This window comes from Vanessa atalanta, chromosome 1, assembly GCF_905147765.1.
Source record: "Vanessa atalanta chromosome 1, ilVanAtal1.2, whole genome shotgun sequence".
Lineage (NCBI taxonomy): Eukaryota > Metazoa > Arthropoda > Insecta > Lepidoptera > Nymphalidae > Vanessa > Vanessa atalanta.
Window position 1 is genome coordinate 375479 of NC_061871.1, and position 22134 is coordinate 397612.

General features: G+C 34.7%; 1 protein-coding gene across 1 annotated transcript in view; it reads left to right on the forward strand.

The window, feature by feature from the left end:
- The window catches only part of LOC125077180 (Down syndrome cell adhesion molecule-like protein Dscam2), a 187307-nt gene that overhangs the window by 160782 nt on the left and 4391 nt on the right, over positions 1-22134 (forward strand). The window contains exons 5-27 of the mRNA XM_047689025.1: positions 753-902; positions 1168-1285; positions 1528-1738; positions 5255-5465; positions 13586-13739; positions 14254-14402; positions 15125-15215; positions 15416-15594; positions 15672-15817; positions 15906-16041; positions 16279-16398; positions 16553-16729; positions 17085-17229; positions 17577-17725; positions 18072-18273; positions 18576-18730; positions 18991-19061; positions 19138-19360; positions 19609-19736; positions 20105-20267; positions 20580-20706; positions 21465-21631; positions 21770-21949. Of these exons, the coding sequence (XP_047544981.1) occupies positions 753-902; positions 1168-1285; positions 1528-1738; positions 5255-5465; positions 13586-13739; positions 14254-14402; positions 15125-15215; positions 15416-15594; positions 15672-15817; positions 15906-16041; positions 16279-16398; positions 16553-16729; positions 17085-17229; positions 17577-17725; positions 18072-18273; positions 18576-18730; positions 18991-19061; positions 19138-19360; positions 19609-19736; positions 20105-20267; positions 20580-20706; positions 21465-21631; positions 21770-21949 (3552 nt within the window). The remainder of the gene's footprint in view (positions 1-752; positions 903-1167; positions 1286-1527; positions 1739-5254; positions 5466-13585; positions 13740-14253; positions 14403-15124; positions 15216-15415; positions 15595-15671; positions 15818-15905; positions 16042-16278; positions 16399-16552; positions 16730-17084; positions 17230-17576; positions 17726-18071; positions 18274-18575; positions 18731-18990; positions 19062-19137; positions 19361-19608; positions 19737-20104; positions 20268-20579; positions 20707-21464; positions 21632-21769; positions 21950-22134) is intronic.

The following is a 22134-nucleotide window of genomic DNA, read 5'->3' on the forward strand; positions in this document are numbered from 1 at the left end:
ATCTTAATTCTAAGTATGTTTAACAGTACTCATTCTTGTTTCATCGAATGTTTTATACTAAATTTAAAAATAAATATATAAAATGCATTCATTTTTCGCATCATGAAGAAAATACTTGCTTTATTTTTGCGAATTAACAGTGGTTTTTAACCAATCATAAATATTCATTACAATTCGCCGTTTATTACATTACTTAAATAATATCTTTATACCATGGTACAGTATTATTTTCCGTAGCTCAACGCAGAGTAATGTAAACAGCTAATTATTATTATTACATTATACAATATTGCATACAATTAAATAGAATAAATAGAGCAAACGTATTTTGGTGGTAGGATTTTATACATGCTCGCCTGGGAAGGTATCATTTATCATATGATTTTCGATCGACCAGGGTCCACTACACTCAAGCTTCCAGTTTGAAGGTTGAGTGAGCCACTGTGACCAAAGGACATAACATCTCAGTTACCAACGGTACCATCAAGTGGCCTTTTTGTCAGTCAAATTAATTATAAAAAAAATGAATTTATGTGACTTCAAGCAAAGAAAGTCCTCAATTCGGTTGTTTTTTTTTTCTTACCTCAGAACTCCATTCCGTCACTTATGAACCGATTTGTATTTTTGTATTTAGGTTATACCTAATTTCTGTTTAATTTTGAAGAAAAGATACCTCATATACAGTTGTTTTATCAGCTTCACTTTTTTATTAGTTTTAAAGTTTTACTTACCTAAATATCTTATTGTTCTAGGTGGTCGATATATGATCGGTGGCAGCCGAGGTGATATCCTGGTGATACGAGAAGCGAGACCTGATGACGCCAGTTCTTATTCGTGCGAGGCTCAGCACGTACTTACGGGGGAGAAGAGAAGGAGTAACACAGCCATGATTGCTGTTTCACGTATGTAAATATTTATAACCAGATTACCATTATGTACAATTAACTGCTTTGAATTTCTTATTCTATAACATAAATATAACTTGTTAAATTTAATGAATAATTAATATAACTTGTTTGACTGTAAGAGGTATAAACACACTCTTAAATGTCCAAGAGTGCAATTTGTCTACAGTTCCTTTCAAATTCTAGTAACAAAAATATGAGGCGTAACAAAAGCCTTGATTTTAATAAATACAAGATTGTTATAAATAAATATTTCTTACAGATACTACGGGAAGTATGGCACCAAGAATCCTCACGATATCAGAAGACGAGACAGTTCCTCAAGGAGGGGACATCCGATTAGTTTGTTGTGCTATTGGCAGTCCTCCTCCCACATATAGGTTAGCTTATAAGGCAAAATATTTAGATAGTTCCAGATATACCAAAAGTTAACAATGTTACTATATAGAGAAAACATAAATTAATCGCCATGAACTATTTCTATAAATTAGATAATCATTTTCGTCTGAAATTTACAAAGCTATTAAAGCTTTAAGGAATGTAGTTCATTATTTACTATTTAAAAAAAAAAAAACTTTTTTCTTCCAAACCTATATATTCCTAACTGAATTATTTTTTTCAGTTGGTTCCGTCATGCAAACGGTCGCCTGAGTCCTGTTTCCAACAGCATAAGGATATCAGTGACAGATCAAGTTTTAATAATTAGACGAGCTCAGATCTCAGACAGTGGCGTATGGACATGCAGAGCTCACAACCAATACGGCGAGCAGAGAAGAGATGCAAGGCTTCGGGTCCGGTCTAGGCTCGTCGTCAGCGTTCATCCACAGCTACAAGTACGTAGATTTTGCGCAATCGTGAAACTTGATATAACAAAAATCGTGCTCTATAGATATTAAAGATTATTTCCCTTCACTATTTCTGTTGCCTACATAGCGCTATTTAAATAGTTTCTACAGAATCAAGATTAATCATAGCCGAGTGGGTATGTAATTTAAATATTCATGTAAACAAATCGTGATAGTCCAGTGGTTATGCTATTTAATATTGCGGGTTGAAACTCATGTGGTAATCTATTATGTTAATTTGATTTTATAACTCATCGGGCGGAAACCTGCACCTGTAAAATGAAAACCTGTCACATGTGGAGTAAACTCCATACTTTCTCCATAAAGTCCTAGCCCAGTTGTGGGACAATTACCGGTTGTTAAAGTGACAATGCTTTAATGATAAGGAGTAAGAATGTAAATACAATGTAAACCACATACTTCGTTGAATTGAGGGAAAATAATTCAAATAAAATTAGCATATTTTATATACAATTAAAGTCCTCGTTGTCCGACAAATGAACCTTTTCCCTTTAACGTGCCCCTTGGGATACACCTTCAACGCTGTCACCGTTTAATTAAAAGTTGAATATGTTACACACGGTGTCCGAAGATTCATGAAAACAGGGAAATATTATTTTGAGATTAATATTATGGTGATGGTGGAAATTTTAATAACGTAACCTTATGACATTTAGCATTGTCGCTAAAAAGTCCCAAAAAAAAACGATTTATAAAAAAAAATGGTTACTGTTATTTCCAGTTGAAACGATCATTATATGCATTAATACAATGGTAGATGTATCTGTAGGGTGATGTATATGTAGGGCGGGTACGACGCCAGTCAGAGAAAAGAGCAAGGATATAACATCTGATTTCCCATGGTTAGCGAAGTATACGTAGTTTTACGTTTAGCATCTATTACTTGAAATTATTGACTACAAATATTTACGCATATATCTTCCTAAAATAATCTGGTTTTCTTATTATGATAATATATAGCAACAATATATATAGAATACCGTCATACCGTTAGCCGTCACGAGTCGAGTCGTACCCTCTAGCCGCGCCCATGACTCAAACTCAAACTGAACTCAAAGATATCTGAAAAATATCACTAAAATGCAAGTAGCACAATTTTCCGACACCCGATTTCTCAGACTCGCCTTGACATCTACGGCGCGCTGACGCGAAGTGGCAAATTGAAAAATAAGCATTCAGAGCAGATCTAGAGACGTTAGTATTAGCTGTGCGCTCATCGAATATAGACGAGGACGAGGACGAATTGTTAGAATAAGAGTATAAGGAGAAAATAATAATGAGCATTATTTAATAAATGTGAAAGCTTTGGAAAATTTATACAGTATTCTTTTATTTTCGTTTGTAAGATTCAAGGCTTTTTGTATCGAAATGTAAAACGTTTAAATTTGGACACAATATCTAAAAGAACAAAGACGCTGTAAAATTCCACTTACCCCTTAAGAAGGTTTTGGGACTATTCCTATTTGTAATATAAAGGTCACGTTATGTTATTAAACATTAAATTTGAATACGATATATAATACTTTACACCATATATGATAAAATATTAACCCGCATTCTCTGTTACAAAGAGTGTTTCATAATGACACAAATAATACTTATAGGACGTTTGAACAAGTAAAGAAATTAAATTACAACAATACGCAACAAAACACACAATACAAAAAGCCTAAAAACAATTATGACAAATAAGTGAACGCACTTTTGTTATAACAAACGTAAAAAACAAAACAAATGTACTCAACACAAGGGACAAACTAAATCAGAGAAGAAGCGTCTACCACTGATTTAATTCGTATAATTACGAAACAGATTCGTTGATGATAGAATTAAAGCAATCAAATTATATACGAATACAATTCGATTGAAAAACTTCTAATGAAAATTTATTTTAACAAAGAATCAATATATTTTATTTCATTAATGTCTAAATGTTAAGATGTTTAATTAAAATTAAATGATATCTAATTTAAATTGAAACAACCGCTTTCACGTGAAACGTCTGTGGGTTCTCTGAGTAAACTTACTTAAAACTTTTGTAATGGCCAGCGCTTCACCAGTAATAGTCTTTTAATGTGTTGAAGCGAAATTTCAATAAAAGTTAAGTTAGGAAACAGGTGCAATCGATTGAAATAGATGTATAGTATTAACTTCGGGTATATTATTCATAAAGGTTTTTACTATGACGAATTGGTAAACAAATGGTAATCACAGTGAGGCGATGTTGAAACCCCATTCATTTTAATTGCAGCAATAAAATTGTTTTCATTTGCAACTCTGTACACACCATCACTTAAAAATTGGCTTTGTTCAATATTTTAACATATTTATACAAATATATTATTTGAAAATGATATATCATACTTCCATCCATCGGTACCACAAATAATATTTATCTGTAGTGTGTACACCGGTTTTCATGGGTACGCCACTCCGAGGTCCCGAGTTCGATTCCCGGCCGAGTCGATGTAGAAAAAGTTCATTGGTTTTCTATGTTGGCTTGGGTCTGGGTGTTTTTCGTACCGTCTATACTTCTGTTTTTCCATAACACTAACTAATGTATGTGATGTTGTCCAATATTTATTTATTAAATAAATATACCAATTGTTTTTCTAAATTAAATAACAATGATCTTCATAAAAGAGTGCCTCGCCCCTTGCACTCTATCGCTAATCCGTTTTGAGACTTGATCTTCGCGACGCCGATGTAAAGTGATGTTTTCTGAATTATTCATGAGTCGGATCTTGTATTGACTTGTAACACGTGGCTGAAGCAAGTAATGGATATTTTTTTCGACTCCATTGAATTTCATGAGCCAAATAATAAATGAGACCTTCGTATTTTTTTTGGATGTACCATTTCTATATGCTAGGATTAACTCCTACGAGATATTTTCTTGTCAAACTTAATGTCGGTCGAATACAATACTTGGTGACTGCTCTCGATCAAACTTAGGTAGATAATACATTTTCACGTTCAATATTATATTAAAATAGTTGAATATTAACTGAATATATCAGCAATTAGGTTGCCATTTTTTAAACTGTTCAAACACATGGTTCATGATTGGATTTAATTTAATTTGATTTGATTGACATTAATAAAAACTCATGCACTGATGATAGGTACCCCAAGTAAAATTCTGTTATAAAAATTATATACATTTAAAATTTTGGTAATGTAATACACATTTTAGTTTATTTATATTTTATTTGTTACTTTAATTTTTGTTATTGGAAGTGATATTGTACACATAACTTTCATGTTAGATATTTTATTTTAATTATGTTATGTTATACGTGATTTTACAAATAGAAATAATAATAATAACTCAATCGGAATTTTCTTATATCGCCGTAGTCAATTTAAGATAAACCTATCACGCTTGTAAAGAGGGAAATAAAAATAATGATACCAAAATAATATCAAGAATGTTATAGAGTTGAGAGCTGCAACTAAAGATTCTGCGTGTTTTTCAATTAGGTTGCCAACTCAGGCAGTTCCGTTACCTTCAACTGCTCAGTGGAAGGAGGCGAGGCGCGAGTTCGGTGGCTGCACGATGGGGTGCCAGTGGGGGGTGGTGAGCGTGTGCTGCGTGTCCACGGCGTCGTGCGCGCTCACCGTGGAATGTATCAATGCTTTGCCGAGAGGGACCTGGATAGTGCACAGGCGGCTGCGGAATTACGACTTGGAGGTATTCATATTTTTTTACAAATGAATGCTATACATTGTGTGTTATATTAGTAGATGAGTGCGTGTGAGCAAGCTATCATTTCAAAAGGTAACAAAAGTAAACAGAAAGTATCGTTGCCCACTTACCATCAGGTGGCCCATATACCCGTTTACCAACCTAAAATATTAGCAAAAACAAGCTGTTATAGAATTTTAAAATTAGGTTTTCGTACAATTTTGCACAAAAGTTGTAAATCTCTAATAGTTTGAATTAGAATTTCTTAGAATTAAATTGAAACGCGAGCGGCGCCGCAGTTTCAGCGAGTAGATATATAAATCAATGCAACATTAAAGTATATTTTTTTAATTAATCGAGTCCTCTTACACACACAGTCCCATATACAATGTTATGGATTTAATTAGGTGTGAGGATAATATAATTACTGATTGCAAATTCATTTAAGGCGTTCTATCCAGAATTAATTATTCAGATGTATTCGTTTGAAAAAAAATGCTAAAACTTAGCTTCTTATTCGCTGAATAAAAATAAAAAGGATTTGGAATTAAACTGGACCTTACTTACTAATCTATTAATTGATTTTACTTCGGAAAATTATCGAAAAGCATCGAAAATTTCCTCTTAATATTCTCAACAAGAGTTTTCAACGAATTTCAAAGTATTTACGTCATAACACGAAATATATGAAACTGCTATTGTTCATATAAAAACTATATCTTTGAGATTGTACTTCTCGTTTTTGCTTAACGGTCACACAGTTCCTCTTTTTCTTTCTTCAGTAATGTGATATTCAAACGAAGAAGACAAAACATAATGTAACTATGAAATTGTTATACATCGTTTATTATTACTTATGGATGTCAGTGTTCGTTTCAGGTGCTCTGTTATTTAAGCTGAACTTATAATTAATTGCAGCGTTGATATTTTTATAATTATGACGTATTAGCCTTAAGAGACCGTAGAAGACCGTAGAGACCGTAGAAGAGAACTAATGGTTTTGTGGCTAATTTATCAGATAAATTCAAAGTCCTTATATGATATTAAAGTATTGTACTTATGAATCTGAATTTTGAATTATTTATTTCTACAAATAATTTAAAAAAAAAATCAAAATTAAGATTATTTATTTAAAACTTTAATTTATGTTCTACGATATTTACAGTAATAAATATTAAATGTTGATATAAAACAAGGTATCACTCGATCAGGCCCCTCCACGTTAAATTATCGGCGTTCGCTGTCAAATATAATCAAATATATGTATATATATATGCTACCTTTAATCTTATGTCCATTTTCTCACGCACACAAAGACATCTTGTACGAACGATCGTCACTCGTACTAATGTACTACACTGTGAATAGATCTATAACCACGTTTCAATTGTTTCTTCTTATAACTGAAATATTAATTTTAGTATCATTATAGATGGCTTTTCCATGGGTTCACAAATCACAATATACGTACGCGAATAAAAAGAGAGAAGTACGAGTACGTTACTAAAATGTGAACGTAAACTACAATTTCAGAACTCGACTACGTCGCTAGGAATGAGTGTTCTATATTTATCATTTTTGTATTTGTATACAATATTAACTATATAGCCCTACTATGTTATGTAACCAATTACATTTAATGTAAACATCATTTATAAATTTAAATGAATGAATACCACTATTTTTGATGATCGAAATCACAATTACAGTTATAACTTTCGTTTTTTTATAGTTAAACTTCTTTCGTTGCGCAACAATGACAATTCAAGATTTTATTTGCATGCAAAGTATCACAATAGAACGATACTGACATTTCATATGCATGTGTGGGCTTAATAATTTTCCACCGATGGCAGAATATATTAATATTCCAATCCTGAATTACCGAGAAAGATCTCTAAGTTAGTCACATAAATTCTAGATTTTCAAGAAATCGGATTACGGTGGCGGGAAATAATAGGAATAAGTGAATAGACAGTGCTTCGCAGCCACAAAAATATTTTCAATTCGATATATATAAAGATGTCTAACTTGGTATTCACATTGCATTATGCACGTATAGACAATTATATTTAGGATTTCTTGTACCACAGTTCTTAATTAACCATTATTAACATTAAAATTAACCATAATTACATTATTTCATATAAAATATGATAAAAAAAGGTCCTGACAGTTACTCTATAGTCCATGTCCATGTAGTAATTTCATAGTCTATGGGCCCGAGTATTTTCTCATCCCATCCATCTATAGCAGTCACTTTGACTGCTATCCAACACGCCTTAAGGCGAAGATACAAGTGCGGTTTTAAAAACATCCAAGAAATTGAAGTGTAACACTGTTACGGACGAACGAATTGTTATCGCGAATTTCTTAACGGCTAAACCAAATAACTTTTTCTTAGGACAATACTCAGATTTATGATATTTTTATTAATAAATACACATTCCAAAATAATTCCTAAACAACCATCATCAGGTTAGGTGAATAAAAACATTTTAAACAGTTTTTTATAGTATTGGTAGGTGGACATCGACCATGGTAAGTGGTCACCACCGCCCAGAGTCGCATATATTGTCAATGCGCCACCAACCTTGGGAACTAAGATGCTCTGTTCTGATCCTTTAAACTGAAACATAGCAATACCATGTATTTCTGTTCAGCGGTAGAATATGTGATGAGTGGATGAATCCCTATCGGTGGCTACCTTCGCCAATATTTGTCCGATAATTTCTTTAATTTTTTATTATATACAAACCGAATTCCATTTTAACAGTTCAAAAAAATCAAAATATTCTTTATTCGAGTAGGCTCATAAAAGCATCTTTTGAATCGCTATATTACAGTGTTGAATTAAAGGTAAAACTACCACCGTTTCGGAAAGTTCTTTCGAGAAACTCAGTACTTACTTTTTGCCATTATTTTAATTACAGAGTATTTCAGTAAACACAATTAACTTAATAATATATATCCTGACTAGAAATCAACTAATATTAAGTCCTCGCTATTTTATCTTTAATATAACCTATGTATTGAGTAATATGACTTATTTATCAATGGGTTTCTGACATGAGCTTGAAATTTTTGAATAGGTTTAGTTAAAAATATAGGCGGAATTTCATTACAGAAACGAATACAACCTTAAGAAAGTGCTTCAAAAGGCTTTGCAAATATACAAAAGGACGAAACCGTTTCGAGCAAACTATAAGCTAGACAAACAACCACTTCAAGGAATCGTACGTACATTCAACGACTTCAAAATAAACTTGCAGTACAATAGACGTGAACAAAAATACATAATACAGAATTGAATTAATTAATTCGAATCATTTGGCGTCACGTTACGTCAGACCCTCGAACAAAGGCGAGCGAATTTAAAATCGATGTAAATTGCAATAGTCGTATATAGATCCGATTGTACTGGCCAGGGATTGGTCGTTTATTGATTAAAGCGTGCTGCAGCGCCGGACAGGCCATGCGTCACCCGTGACACGGTTGGGACGACCGAATTTACATTGGAAATTTATAATTTATTTACGTCACTCATTCCGGTCCGAGATTGGGATGATAAAAATTTGATAATACAAATTATGTAATGGATACTTTGATTGAAACTATCGACATCGTATTACGATTCCATATTTGAATTTCATGATTACACAGTTTTTGCTTTAGTAATTGAAATAAAATTGGTTTTCAATTGGTTTGTATAACTTTGTTGCTTATGAACTGGTTTTATGATTATCATAGTGTTGAGTTCAGTATAACCCCAAGATGCTTCCATTATATTTCATTGGTATTAAGCATTGGTATATTTATGAGAACTTTTTAACTTCGTTGGGTAGCTACTGTCTACTGTGTATAAATCTTAATCAGAATATTCAAAAAGCGGGAAACGAGAGTATTTGTGAGACAAATTTAGATAGATATGGGTACCAAATTTACATCTCCGCAGAGCATCAAAAGCTATCCATTAAGTACATAATGAAATGCAAATTAATCTTTGTTTATGGATTCTCGTTATATCGTTATATCTTTGAAGCGACAGCGATTAAAACATCACATTACGTTATCGTGATCATAAAACGAATATTAAATTTGAAATATCAAGGTATTATAAACATATTGTAATTGTGTATATAATTCATAAAGGTAGGGCTTTGTGCAAACCCGTCGATAGACATACAGTAATACTTCATATTATTATGGTTCCGTTTGGTGGGCCAGTGAGTGAACGTAACAACAGGCATAAGGGACATGTATCTCACTTCCCAAGGTTAGTGGCGCATTGGTTGAAACATCACGCCAATGTCTAGGAGTAATTTAGGAGTATTTTAGGAGTAAGTATTTACCAAATCAAGGCAAAATAAATATGTCTATATTATAACACTAATACTTATACTTAAACAGCGAATAGCATTTAGGTTCATACAGTTTTAAACATAAAATTTCGAATAATTTTTATAGTAGAGTGTATGAGAATACACAGAAAATAAATATTTTTAAATTAAATAGCATTGTTTAAATTAATATTAATATCTCTATCAATTTAAAATCGATGACAAGATCATATTACAGACAAAATTTGTGGTGAGCTCGGAGTATTAAGAACTCGGAACTGGGCAGCAGGCCAGACTAAGCGGCGCAAGTTGCTGGAAAATTTTCATATTGAATCGTTTTACTACGTGGTATTATTCTAAATAATATCGCGCGCCACAAACAGACTACAAACGTTATATTTTTATATAACAACAGTGCAGAAAAATAAAAGGAAAGGGCACGAATAAAACGACTTATTGAATTTCCTTGTTAATTTATTATCGGAAACCAAACGAGCATTTGCGGCTCTTGATGATTGGTCATCTTCACATCAAGACACTGGTTACGTTAGAAATATAACGCTACACAATATATTAGCCATCAAGCCCGGAATCTAAATTTTATAACGATTTTGCCTATAACTACTCTAGCCAACGTAGCCTTCACTTGGGCTTTGTGCAAGTCTGGGTCACCACCCACACCTCAGATATTCTACCGCCAAATAGCAATACTCAGTATTGTTTCGTTCCGGTTTGAAAGGTGAGTAAGCCAGTGTAATTACAGGCAAAAAGGGACATAACATTTTTCCAATCGTCGTCGTCGTGTCGGGGGACCGCTCAGTGAGGCTAAGCACAATCTGGCTAAAATTACCTATGACACAAAAAAAAAAAAACTAAACGAAAATCGGTTCATCCGTTTAGGACCTGCGATACCACAGACAGATACACAGTTAAACTTATAACTCATCTCGTATTGCGTCTGGAGTTTAAAAGGGTGATTGTCGTTATCTATTTTATATCTCCAAAAAAGTGTCTTTTGTGGCTTTCAAAAGTCAATCATTGATCTTCTAATATCAATATGCTTAAAAACCATAACTGGGAATTCCTAGAATTATTGGAAATTGATAGAGAATATATAACGTAAATGTCACTCAAAATATATGTGTTTAATAGTTCAGTAATATTTTTTCATAACAAGTCTTAAAATAGTTTTCCTAGCAAATAAAGTTCGCCAAAAAATTAATTTAAAGCTCATTTATTTATTTTTTATTTAAAATGAAAACTACCAGTACAAGATATTAATAGTCGATAGGAAAAGAGGTCATTGAGTTATTTATTGAATTTAGTACAGTATACCTGAATTTAATTGTACTCTAATCTACTATCAGCCATAGACATTGGGGCCGTAAGAAATTTGAATCATTATCTTACATCACCAATGCGCCATCAACCGTGAAAACAAAGATGTTATGTCCCTAGTACCTGCAGCTGTAGCCTTGTAGCTGGATGAGGGGTTAACGCAAAGCCCTACGGCAAATATATTTTATTTTATTAGGCAGTTTATCTTTGAATTAAATCTCTTTGAAGCAAACAACAAAATGAACTGCAAAGTAATGGATTAACAATGAATGATTAGGAAGCAAGCATACTCCGCTACACATAATGACTTGGTCCAAGCTCAAACAGATCGCCTGTCAGCCCGTCCGGCAACTCAGCCCGTATTCCGCAATAAAGAGCTCACTAGCAATGCTTCGTTATTTACTGCCTCATAATTCCTCTGTCACGCTCATTTACTGAGCTCTGGTAATGCTTTGAGCTATGTAGCCGATTGTTAAACTATTTGTGGAAGTTGTTCTTTATTTAAAAGATCATATTTTATTTTGTTGATTTTCTTTATTTGTTCTCTTTACATCTGTGCGTGTGTAATTGCTGATAAATAACAAATCGTTTTTTATAATTATAATTATTTACGATCAATCATTTCATCTGTAAAAATAGAATACTGATACGACAAAATAATAAACGAACTTTGATTTTGACAAAGTGACATTAAGAAACTGGTTATCTTCATTATTGTTGACCGAACAGAGTTTTCAGAACCCTGTGACAGTTAATCAATGTTTCTCAACGTTATCGAATCAAAAATTTTAATTTAACAAGTAATTTTAGAAACCAAACGTCCATTTATTTATGGGTGACCCAATTATTTATTCTTGTATTTAAAAATGTCAAACACAAAAAGTCAAACGCGAATTTCTGGCAAAGTCTCAAAGCAGTTAAGAAATGAGAATGCAAGTTTTAATTAAATACTTATATTGTATCTTCACAGACGTGTATTCCATGTCTTCAATACTTAATTTATTATTTATAGGCAATACGTTTTCATTGAACTCTAATACGACGATTTCCTCATACAATCTGGACTTGCACAGGACAACTGACAAATAACAGTGAACTAGCAAAAAAACTGGGGCTTGATTTGATTGTGATATTATTGAATTATTTAATAACGAAAAGTATTAAAATAAACAAAATTTTACTTGAAATATAATATAAATTATTAATATTCAAATTTGCAATATCTAGTCTTTATAATACAATAATTTTATAAATTAGTACGAGCTTGTATCCTTTTAGAACAAATAAGAAAATTATATGAAAAAAAGTAATAATCAAAGTCACATTATAAGACTTAAACTTAAAATTAAAGATAAGCTTAATATATATTTGTAATAGATAAAAAACTCTTTTTCAATTCAACGTAATTTAAAGATAAAACTACCTCAACCGCTGTCACAATGATATACAATTAAATGTAGCTATCCCACTACTATCACGAATACTAACTCCAAGCTCTTATCTCATCTACTAGTATAATAATATAATATTGTACTGAATTGTCAATCAAGATGTAACGTTGAGAGCCGAGATGGCCCAGTGGTTAGAACGCGTGCATCTTAACCGATGATTTCGGGTTCAAACCCAGGCAAGCACTATCGAATTTTCATGGGGTTTAATTCGTGTTTATAATTCATCTTGTGCTCGAAAAACCTGCATGTGTCTAATTTCAACGAAATTCTGCTACATGTGTATTTCACCAACCCGCATTGGAGCAGCGTGGTGGAATATGCTCCAAACCATCTCAACCTCAAAGGGAGACGAGGCCTTAGCCCAGCAGTGGGAAATTTACAGACTGCTAATGTTAATGTAAAAAATGTAACGTAGACGCTGGTTTGTAGGGGCTGCAAAGTAAGTCTCATACGCCCGTATACAAAATTAAGAAAAATAAAGATGAAAATATTTTTATTTTTTTCGGTGTCCGTGATCGGATGATGAATGAGACCCATACGTCGCTGGTCCTTTGTTTATTGAGAATTCGAGGCGTTGATTGGATTCTGTTTTGACACTCTTGATTAATGGCCGTTCGTTTTCTGGACACAAAATCAGAGAAGAGCCGTATGCGAAATTAATGACAAACAAATTTAATTACAAAATTTTATATTCAAAGGTTGAATATTCCGTTGATATACCCATTTTTTACTTACTTTGCTAAATGTTGATAATTATTATATAATATATGAACTGGTGGTTTTAGTGGTCTAGTGATTCAAGTTGCTAATTTATAATGCTGCAGTTCTCATGGTCCTGGGTTCTAATCCTGAAATTCCTAAAATCATAAAACAAGAAATAAAGTCATTATTTTTACTAGAATTAAATAAATAAATAATAGGTGGAATTTATAAAAATATGGATCATAAACGTTACAAATTACTTCGTAAATGCTACAACAGAAATCATATATTCCAGACACAGCCCCGGAACTGCACTATACGTTTATCGAACAGGCCCTACACCCGGGGCCGGCACTCGCACTCCACTGCTCCGCTTCAGGGTCACCGCCGCCACGCTTCACTTGGCTGCTCGACATGCAAGTAGTCGAGGAACATAATACACCGCAGAGGTTGGGCTTTTCGAAGTTTTAATCTTCACATTTAACATAATGTTTATATAATAATCACTCATTGTCACTTATTACTAACTAATATCCATACAAAGATATAATCTAACATCCGAGGTTATTCATACTGGCTAAAACACCTTAATCGTAGTCAAAAATTACGGGTTCGAAGCCGGGCACACTGCAGTTTTATTAAATTATGCTCGGCCTTAAAGGAAAATATCAGAAAGAAACCTCCATGTATCGATTGTAAATTTGCCATATGTTGTGGACTAAGCTCCGAACCTTCTTATCTACAAAAAAGAGGATCAGCCGGCATTTTAACAAGTAGTTAATTTACTTGTTATATTTAATTGTCATTGATAACATGACATTAACCTTAAACACTACTAAGTAACTTGTTTGATTCTTTCATTTCATAGAAACAAAGAAACCAATGCAATACAAAGTCAGTTACATTTCGAATGCTCGGAATATATTAAACATTTATGCATATTCCTTTGTCGTTGTATCGCAGAAGCATCTCACAATTCATGAGTCCCAACGGCGACGTCGTGAGCTATCTCAACATAACATCTGTTCGACCTGAAGACGGCGGGCGCTACACTTGTCGCGCGCACAATACAAGAGGCGCTGTGGAGCACTCGACGAGGCTTAATGTTTACGGTAAATAATATCATACATAAAAGTATAAAACACTTTTGATTTTATTACTACAAGTATTTAAAATGCCTTGTTCACGAGACTGTCTCGTGAACAAGACATTCGTAGATAATGTCGAAATATCGAGCTCCACCAAATAAAAATAAAAAACATGGTAAATATACCGTTTTAAATACTTGTAGTAATAAAAATATCCATGTTAATTTAAAATCTTATATTTTTTATTTTACTTTTATAGTTTCGTAAATAATAACATTCTTAGTAAAGGTAAAAATCAATACATGAATGAAGTGTTTTGAAATTTGTTCATAAATGAAAATTATTTGGCGTTCTTGGTATCGTTAGAAGTATGTAGTATTGTTAATGGCAATTTAAAAATATTTTAATTCACGATAAACATTTCTTTAACATCTATATGTGACTATTTATGTTGAATAAATAAATTAGATTTTTATATAAATATGTGACGCGTTACGTCAAGGCAAATAAATCATAAAAGATACTTTTTAAAACGACATCAAAAGAATAAGTTTTAAATTTGTGAAATAAATACTACCACCCCATATTAAGGGGCAGATCTTTACCATATGCTATTAATACAGAAAAGACTTTTAATAAGCTCGAACTTAACTTATGAGTATTATTTGAAGTCGATTGATGTATATATTGTTATATTAATTATGTTATTTATCTATGTTAAGGTAACTGTGAAATATCTTTAACAGGACCACCATCAATCAGGAACATTGGACCAGTTCGCGTGGTAGCTGGAGTGAATACAACAATCTTCTGCCCTTACTCTGGATTTCCAATCAGGTTGATGGAGGTGCATTTGTTTAGTAAGACTATAAGTTTCGTTTTTGTTTATTTCGGTAGTGTAACAGACTTACCATTATCATCAGAATTTTTCGTCTTTTATTTATCATTTATAATATAGAGCATGTCATTTTTTTATGAATAAATCGTATTTGAGAATCTAGTTTCTGAAGATCTGATGATTGTAATGTATTTCATAGTGATATCAGGTGGCAGCGAGGAGGATTAGATGTTGGATCCACTGGCAGGGCACTGTCGGGGAGTGGTGGAGAACTTCTCCTTTGGCCAGCTGAACCAGCGGACGCTGGAGTGTATTCTTGTAGAGTCACCGCACCATCTGGACAGTATGCCCAAAAAGATGTGCAAATTTTTGTCAGAAGTAAGTATTGTGCTACCATCTTATTTGTGATGATCAGGTATAATTAAATTTTTTTAACTTGATTTTATTTTTTGCAGATCCTCCAAAAATTGCCGGGTTTTCGTTTCCTGCAGACTTGGTAGAAGGAAGCTCCATACAAGTTTTATGTGGTATAACGTCTGGAGACAAGCCTGTTTACTTTTCCTGGTTAAAAGACGGCCTACATATTCCGACAAATTTACAGGTTTGTTCAAGTTCACTCGGCATGATTTTATCTAAAAATATTGTCTACAATTCTATTCTAGATATTATCGAACAAGTTTTAATTCCAGGTACAAGAGAAATCCTTGGATGAATTTAGCTTTCTGATTTTCTCACATGTGACGTCAAAACACAGTGGAGAGTACACGTGTGTCGCGAGCAACACGGCGGCTGAAGTCAATCACACAGCACGACTGGCTGTCAAGGGTACAATCACAACAAAATATTGATACCTACCTTATAATATAAAAATATTATACCTTAAAATTGTATAAGGCATAATAGTTTTCAGTTATCCTGAACTATTAAGCAGACATTGTTAATTTTGAATTTGTTATTGAATTGCCATATTCTATTGTATCGATCCAATGCTCACATCTATTCATTGTATCTAGTTTAACAAAAGTTTAACCTTATAATATAACAATTGCTTCCACATTACAGTTGCTCCATCGTGGGTGTTTGAACCACAGGATGTTTCAGTACTTCTTGGGACACAAATACTTACACATTGCTCTACGAAAGGATATCCAGAACCGAGAATTACTTGGTTAAAAGCACAAGGTATGTATTTAAGAGTTATTCCCATTTTCCTGGGTATATCTTGAAAGATGTACCCTGATTCCTTTATGTTGAAGACATCTTGATTTAATATTTAATAACAGTCTGGCTTGTAATAAAAAAAATGTAGAGTTAAGTCGTTTCAATTATATTACAGGTCCAAATTCGGGCGATTTTCGTCCCCTAACTCGAATAGAGTTGCCGTTATCAGTTCTAAGTAATGGTTCACTGAGCGCCGCGGCGGCGGTGCACGCGCACGAGGGTCGTTACATGTGTCGCTCTGACAACAACGTCGGTAGAGGACTGTCGAAAATTATCACCGTTTCCGTTAATGGTTTGTCTTTAGAAATTTATAAATTTATTTAACCTTTTAGCATTTAAGGAATAGTGTAATAAATAAAAATAATTTATTTACGAAAAATCACCAATATTATAATTAATTAGACGATTCCAAATTGGTATTTACGAATTTATTTTTTAGGGCATATTATGTGTTTGTTCATCTCGTATTTGGCAGAAAGCGAAAATACCGTGAGAAAGCCAGCGTGTTTTGGGTGAGATCACATGTATTCACCAACAATCACTGAATAAGCCCGATGGAATAAATTCCAAACCTCCTTGAGAGAAGATGATGTCTTGGAATAATCTATTATTAACTTCAAAATCAACGTAACTATTTACGTTTTCAGAGCCCGCTCACTTTGAGTTCTCATCACGAAACATGTCCGTACGTCGCACTTCGAGTGCTTCATTGTCGTGCGCGGCGCGCGGTGACCCGCCCATACAACTACACTGGACGCATAACATGCAACGACTAGATCTTTCCACATACAGGTAACTAAAGCCGATATTATAATCGTGAAAATAATTCTGCTAATGCTTTTGACGACCTCCGTGGTCGAGTAGTGTGTACTCCGGTTTTTACGGGTTCGCCACTCCGAGGTCCCGGCCGAGTCGATGTAGAAAAAGTTCATTAATTTTCTATGTTGTCTTGGGTCTGGGTGTTTGTGGTACCGTCATTACTTCTGATTTGCCATAACACAAGTACTTTAGCTACTTATATTGGGATCAGAATAATGTATGTGATGTTGTCCAATATTTATTTATAAAAAAAAAATGCACACGCGGATATCAAACTCCTATATAATTTTATAAGTCAATGTAAATGATCTATTTTACAGAGTATCAGTATCAGAGAAAAGGTCAGAGAGCGGTGCGAGCTCTACACTTACAATTGCGCATGCGCAACGCCGTGACTCCGGCGTGTACCGCTGTCGCGCTGAGAACGCTTTTGGTCGTGATGAGCTGCTTATTTACTTAGCTGTACAAGGTAATAAGAAAATAGACGTCCAGGTGTTCCTAAAGCTAGATTCATGTTTCTTACTATACAAATATTGACACGAACTTATCGCAAGAAATCTTTATCAGCTGATTCATATTTTATATAATATGCCTTTACCTGCCTGCTAAAGGCAGGCAGGTAAAGGCCTATTGGATTTTATGATGATGTAATTGAATAGGGAATAGCACGAGAATTTTGAAAAAAATGTAGTTATTATATATTGCGAATGAAATTCTAGCACATGTTTCTCTTTATACCGGACAACGATTGCGAAGAAGTGTGACATTTATGGAGTATTATTGATTTATTCATGAAATATATATGGCAAATACAGAGTTTCCCGAGGCACCTCGAGGTCTGATCGTAGTACGCCGTGAAGGACGAGCAGCTCGCCTTGCATGGAGACGTGGGTACGATGGTAATGCGCGGCTACGAGCCTATCGTCTGCAATATCGCGTTGTGGGGGACGCGAGACGAGCTGCTGATTGGACGGACGCACCCACCAGGGACCTCTCACCAGATTTGCTCATACAAAGGTATTCAATGTTCATATATTTTAATTTTAGGAGCATTCAAATTACTTTTTGACCATATAATCTCTTCATTGTATGATATTTTAGGCATGCGTTTAATTTGTGAATTTCTTTTAATACTTATTTGCTAAGTTAAGGTTTTCTTTAATTTAAAAAAATAATAAATATTTGATTTTTAAAGGGATTAAAGACGTAAGAGGGAATCCGTATTTGACAATAATTTTAGAATCTGGATGTCTATATAAACATTCAAAAGATTTCGATATCAAATTTTTAAATTATTATTATTTGTATTTATTTCGCAGACAAGAAGCCGTGGAACCAGAATCGGAAGTGATCCTAGAATACCGAGTGGATGGGCTTAGGCCAGCAACCGCCTACGCGTTACGGCTTGCCGCTGTTAACGATATCGGAAACAGTGAATATTCCGAATCCGTCATCGTGCAGACTTTAGAAGAAGGTATCTTAATAGAGAAAATCATTAAACAGTAATAGATAAATATTATATATAGGTTTCAATGGTCGCAATCCATAATCAATAAAAAATATCATTGTGTTATGGTTGTAGAGTTACAGAATATTTTGTCTTTCGATTGGATTGCTCATGAGATAACCAATGAGATAACAAATGTGACCATTCAGCAACTATACAACGCTTATTACTAAATAAACCATAACTGTAAATTTAATAAATAAATATCTCTACAATATTACTTACAGCACCTTCAGAGCCTCCACGCAACGTTGAAATTCAAGCTGATGCACCAGGAGAACTGTTAGTCAAGTGGCAGGTGGTAACAATTTTTATAGCAATTACAGATTAACTTAAAGATCCGCTTATAATAAACATTACAATAAATATTTTAGCCTCCATCTCAAGAATCGTGGAACGGTGAATTGCTCGGTTACGCGATATGGTGGCGGGGAGACAACGCATCCCTAGCGCTGACGGTGCCAGGCTGGGCCGCGACACATGCTCGGCTCGCGTCTCTGCGCGCGCACGCGCGGTATGAAGTGCGCGTGCGCGCGTTTAACGCAGTGGGCGCGGGGCCATCGTGTGCCCCACTGGCAGCTACTACACTCGAAGACGGTAATATTATTAGTAGAAGATAGTCTTCTATTTCTGTACGTTTGAAGGGACCATAACAATATTTTGCATTGCATTGTGGTTCATTTATAGTGTAGAAGTAGTTTATATTTTTAGCGGTAATCCTCTCCAGTCTTGCTAAACGAAAGTCACAATACGATTGCGTCACATTTAATTCTATTAATACGAATTTTTCATATTTGTCTAACAATACAATAGATATATAATTAATTATATGTGACATAATGTAGTTCCTGACGCTCCACCGCAACATATCCGCTGCGAGCCGCTGTCCGCACAATCCTTTCGCGTGTGGTGGGAGCCGCCACCAGCTGTTTCACGAGGTGGCCTTCTTTTAGGATATGAAATTATGTATCAGGTAATAATCATATACAAATCACTGAAATTCAATGAAATCGTTTTTTTTTTCGTATATCTAGAAATTCGTAGAAGCTTGATGTTTAGGAGTTAAATCCTCGCAGTGTTTTAGCTCCTCGAAGTATTGAAATAGCTTAGAGAATAGAGAGTGCGGTTGTGACTGGCACACTTGTGCTTAATAATTTAATAAACGCAAATAGTTAGTCTTAAATTGATTGCCAAAATTCTGTCAGAGGGACCATTTTTTTCTGTCAGAGCGCTTAAAATATACAGAGCGTTTATAATATGCTCACAGTAAAGGCACTGATGTCCCTTTTCTCGTTACTTAGCTTATTATGATTTTATTTATTCGGCATTCGGTTTGAACAGGAGGTTGGATTAATTGATGCAATATGGGAAAGACGTCGCGCTGGCGGTGGAGAAGCGCAAGTGGGGGGGCTGCGGGCGGGGAACTACTCGCTGCAGGTGGCCGCGCGCACGGCCGCCGGCCTCGGCCCGCCCGCCGCCACGCACTGCGCCACGCTCGATGATGGTCAGTAGTTGATATTGTATAGGTACTTGATAGTGCTCAATATAATTATAATTATGGACGTACAGCCATTGGTCCCATGCCTGAACTCTTTCCGCTCACTCCGACTAGAAAGTGCACCTGTAGTTTGCACACAAGTGTGTGTGTGCACTAAAATATGCGTAATTGACTGGTATCCCTTGAGATTGGCTGCCGTGACCAAAATCAGTCAGGACAACATCATCATCATATATAATTATAACAAAAAATAATATGTACACTAAATTTGTTGCTGCTGTATACTATAATTTGTATAAATATAATTTTCAATTTCAGTCCCTGGACCACCAGCTGACATAAAAGCAGTACCTAATTCTGAGGAATCTGTGATAGTAAGCTGGCTCGCACCTGCACAGAAGAATGGAAAGATTAGACACTACACGGTGTATAACAGGCCCCAAAGGTTTGTATGAATAGTGTCTCGCGGCTTCACGTTTTTATTGTTTTATAACTTTGGCAAACAGATGGACAAGTGAGCCACCTGATAGTCAGTAGGTCCCCACCATAAACATTGGTGCTTTAAGCCATATTAACCATTCCTTACATTACGCCACCAAACTTGGGGGTAATTTTAAAAACTGACTTCTCACCCTTCAAACCGAAATACAACAACAAAAGTGTTTGTATTGTGTATGTATCTACCCAGGTAATATTGAATATGTGGGTCACCTGATGGTAAGTGGTCATCACCGCCCATAGACAATGGCGCTGTAAAAAATATTAACCATTCCTTATATCGCCAATGCACCACCAACCTTGAGAACTAAGATCTTATGTCCCTTGTGTCTGTAGTTACACTGGTTGACTCACCCTTCAAACTGCAACATAACAATATGGATTATGTTGTTTGGCGATAAACTCAAACTCAAACTCAAACTCAAATTCCTTTATTCAATATAGAAGTATTACACTTTCTTATTGATTGTCAAGTTAAACACTACCACCTGATAGAATATCTAATGAGTGGGTAGTACCTAAACAGACGGGCTTGCACAAAGCCCTATCTCCAAGTAAAGTATATCAATTATTAACCTAAATAAAAACTCTGCTTTGTCTGAGTAAAATGTATTTACTCATAAATCATTTCATTATCTTGTCTACTTCCTTATCCAAGTCCTAAGCTTTTAAATTAAAAAACATTCAACTGAAACTGTCGGACAGGACAGGCCAGCACTCCCACGTGATGGTACCGCATACCGATGAAGAGCAAATGCTGGAAGTCCGTGGGCTGCAGGAACACCAGCTCTACGAATTTTGGGTCACCGCCGCCACGACTGCCGGCGAGGGGGAGATGAGTGCTATCGTCGCTAAGAAACCAAGCTCAAGAGGTGATATCTCATAATTGTATACTAATCTCATTACGATTACTTTATTATATTTATAATAGAAATTTGATAAGGTGAAAAATTGAGTTTAAATATCACTTATAGACTTGTGAGTAAATAACATTATAATTTTGTTTTCAGCTGGAGGGAAAATTTGGTCTTTCCCACGCAGAATAACGGTAGCGGAAGGTTCACGTGTCGTATTAACGTGCGGAGGTGCGGGAACACCTACCCCGCTGCGTGTCTGGAGTCGCCGCAGACCACCGTCACCGGCTACTGATCCGAGAATTCGAATAGAAGGACATCGGCTTGTTATCCCAAGTAAGTTAAATTTCAATATAGTAAAAACGTAATACAATACGTTTTACAATAAAGTATTTACCCCCAATTTATCACGATGTTTTCCTTTACCGTGAGCACATGAATTATAACAACAAATTAAGTACCTGAGCATAATTTAACTTTCTGTGTTTGGCCGGATCTGAAGCCCCAAACTTACTAGGTAC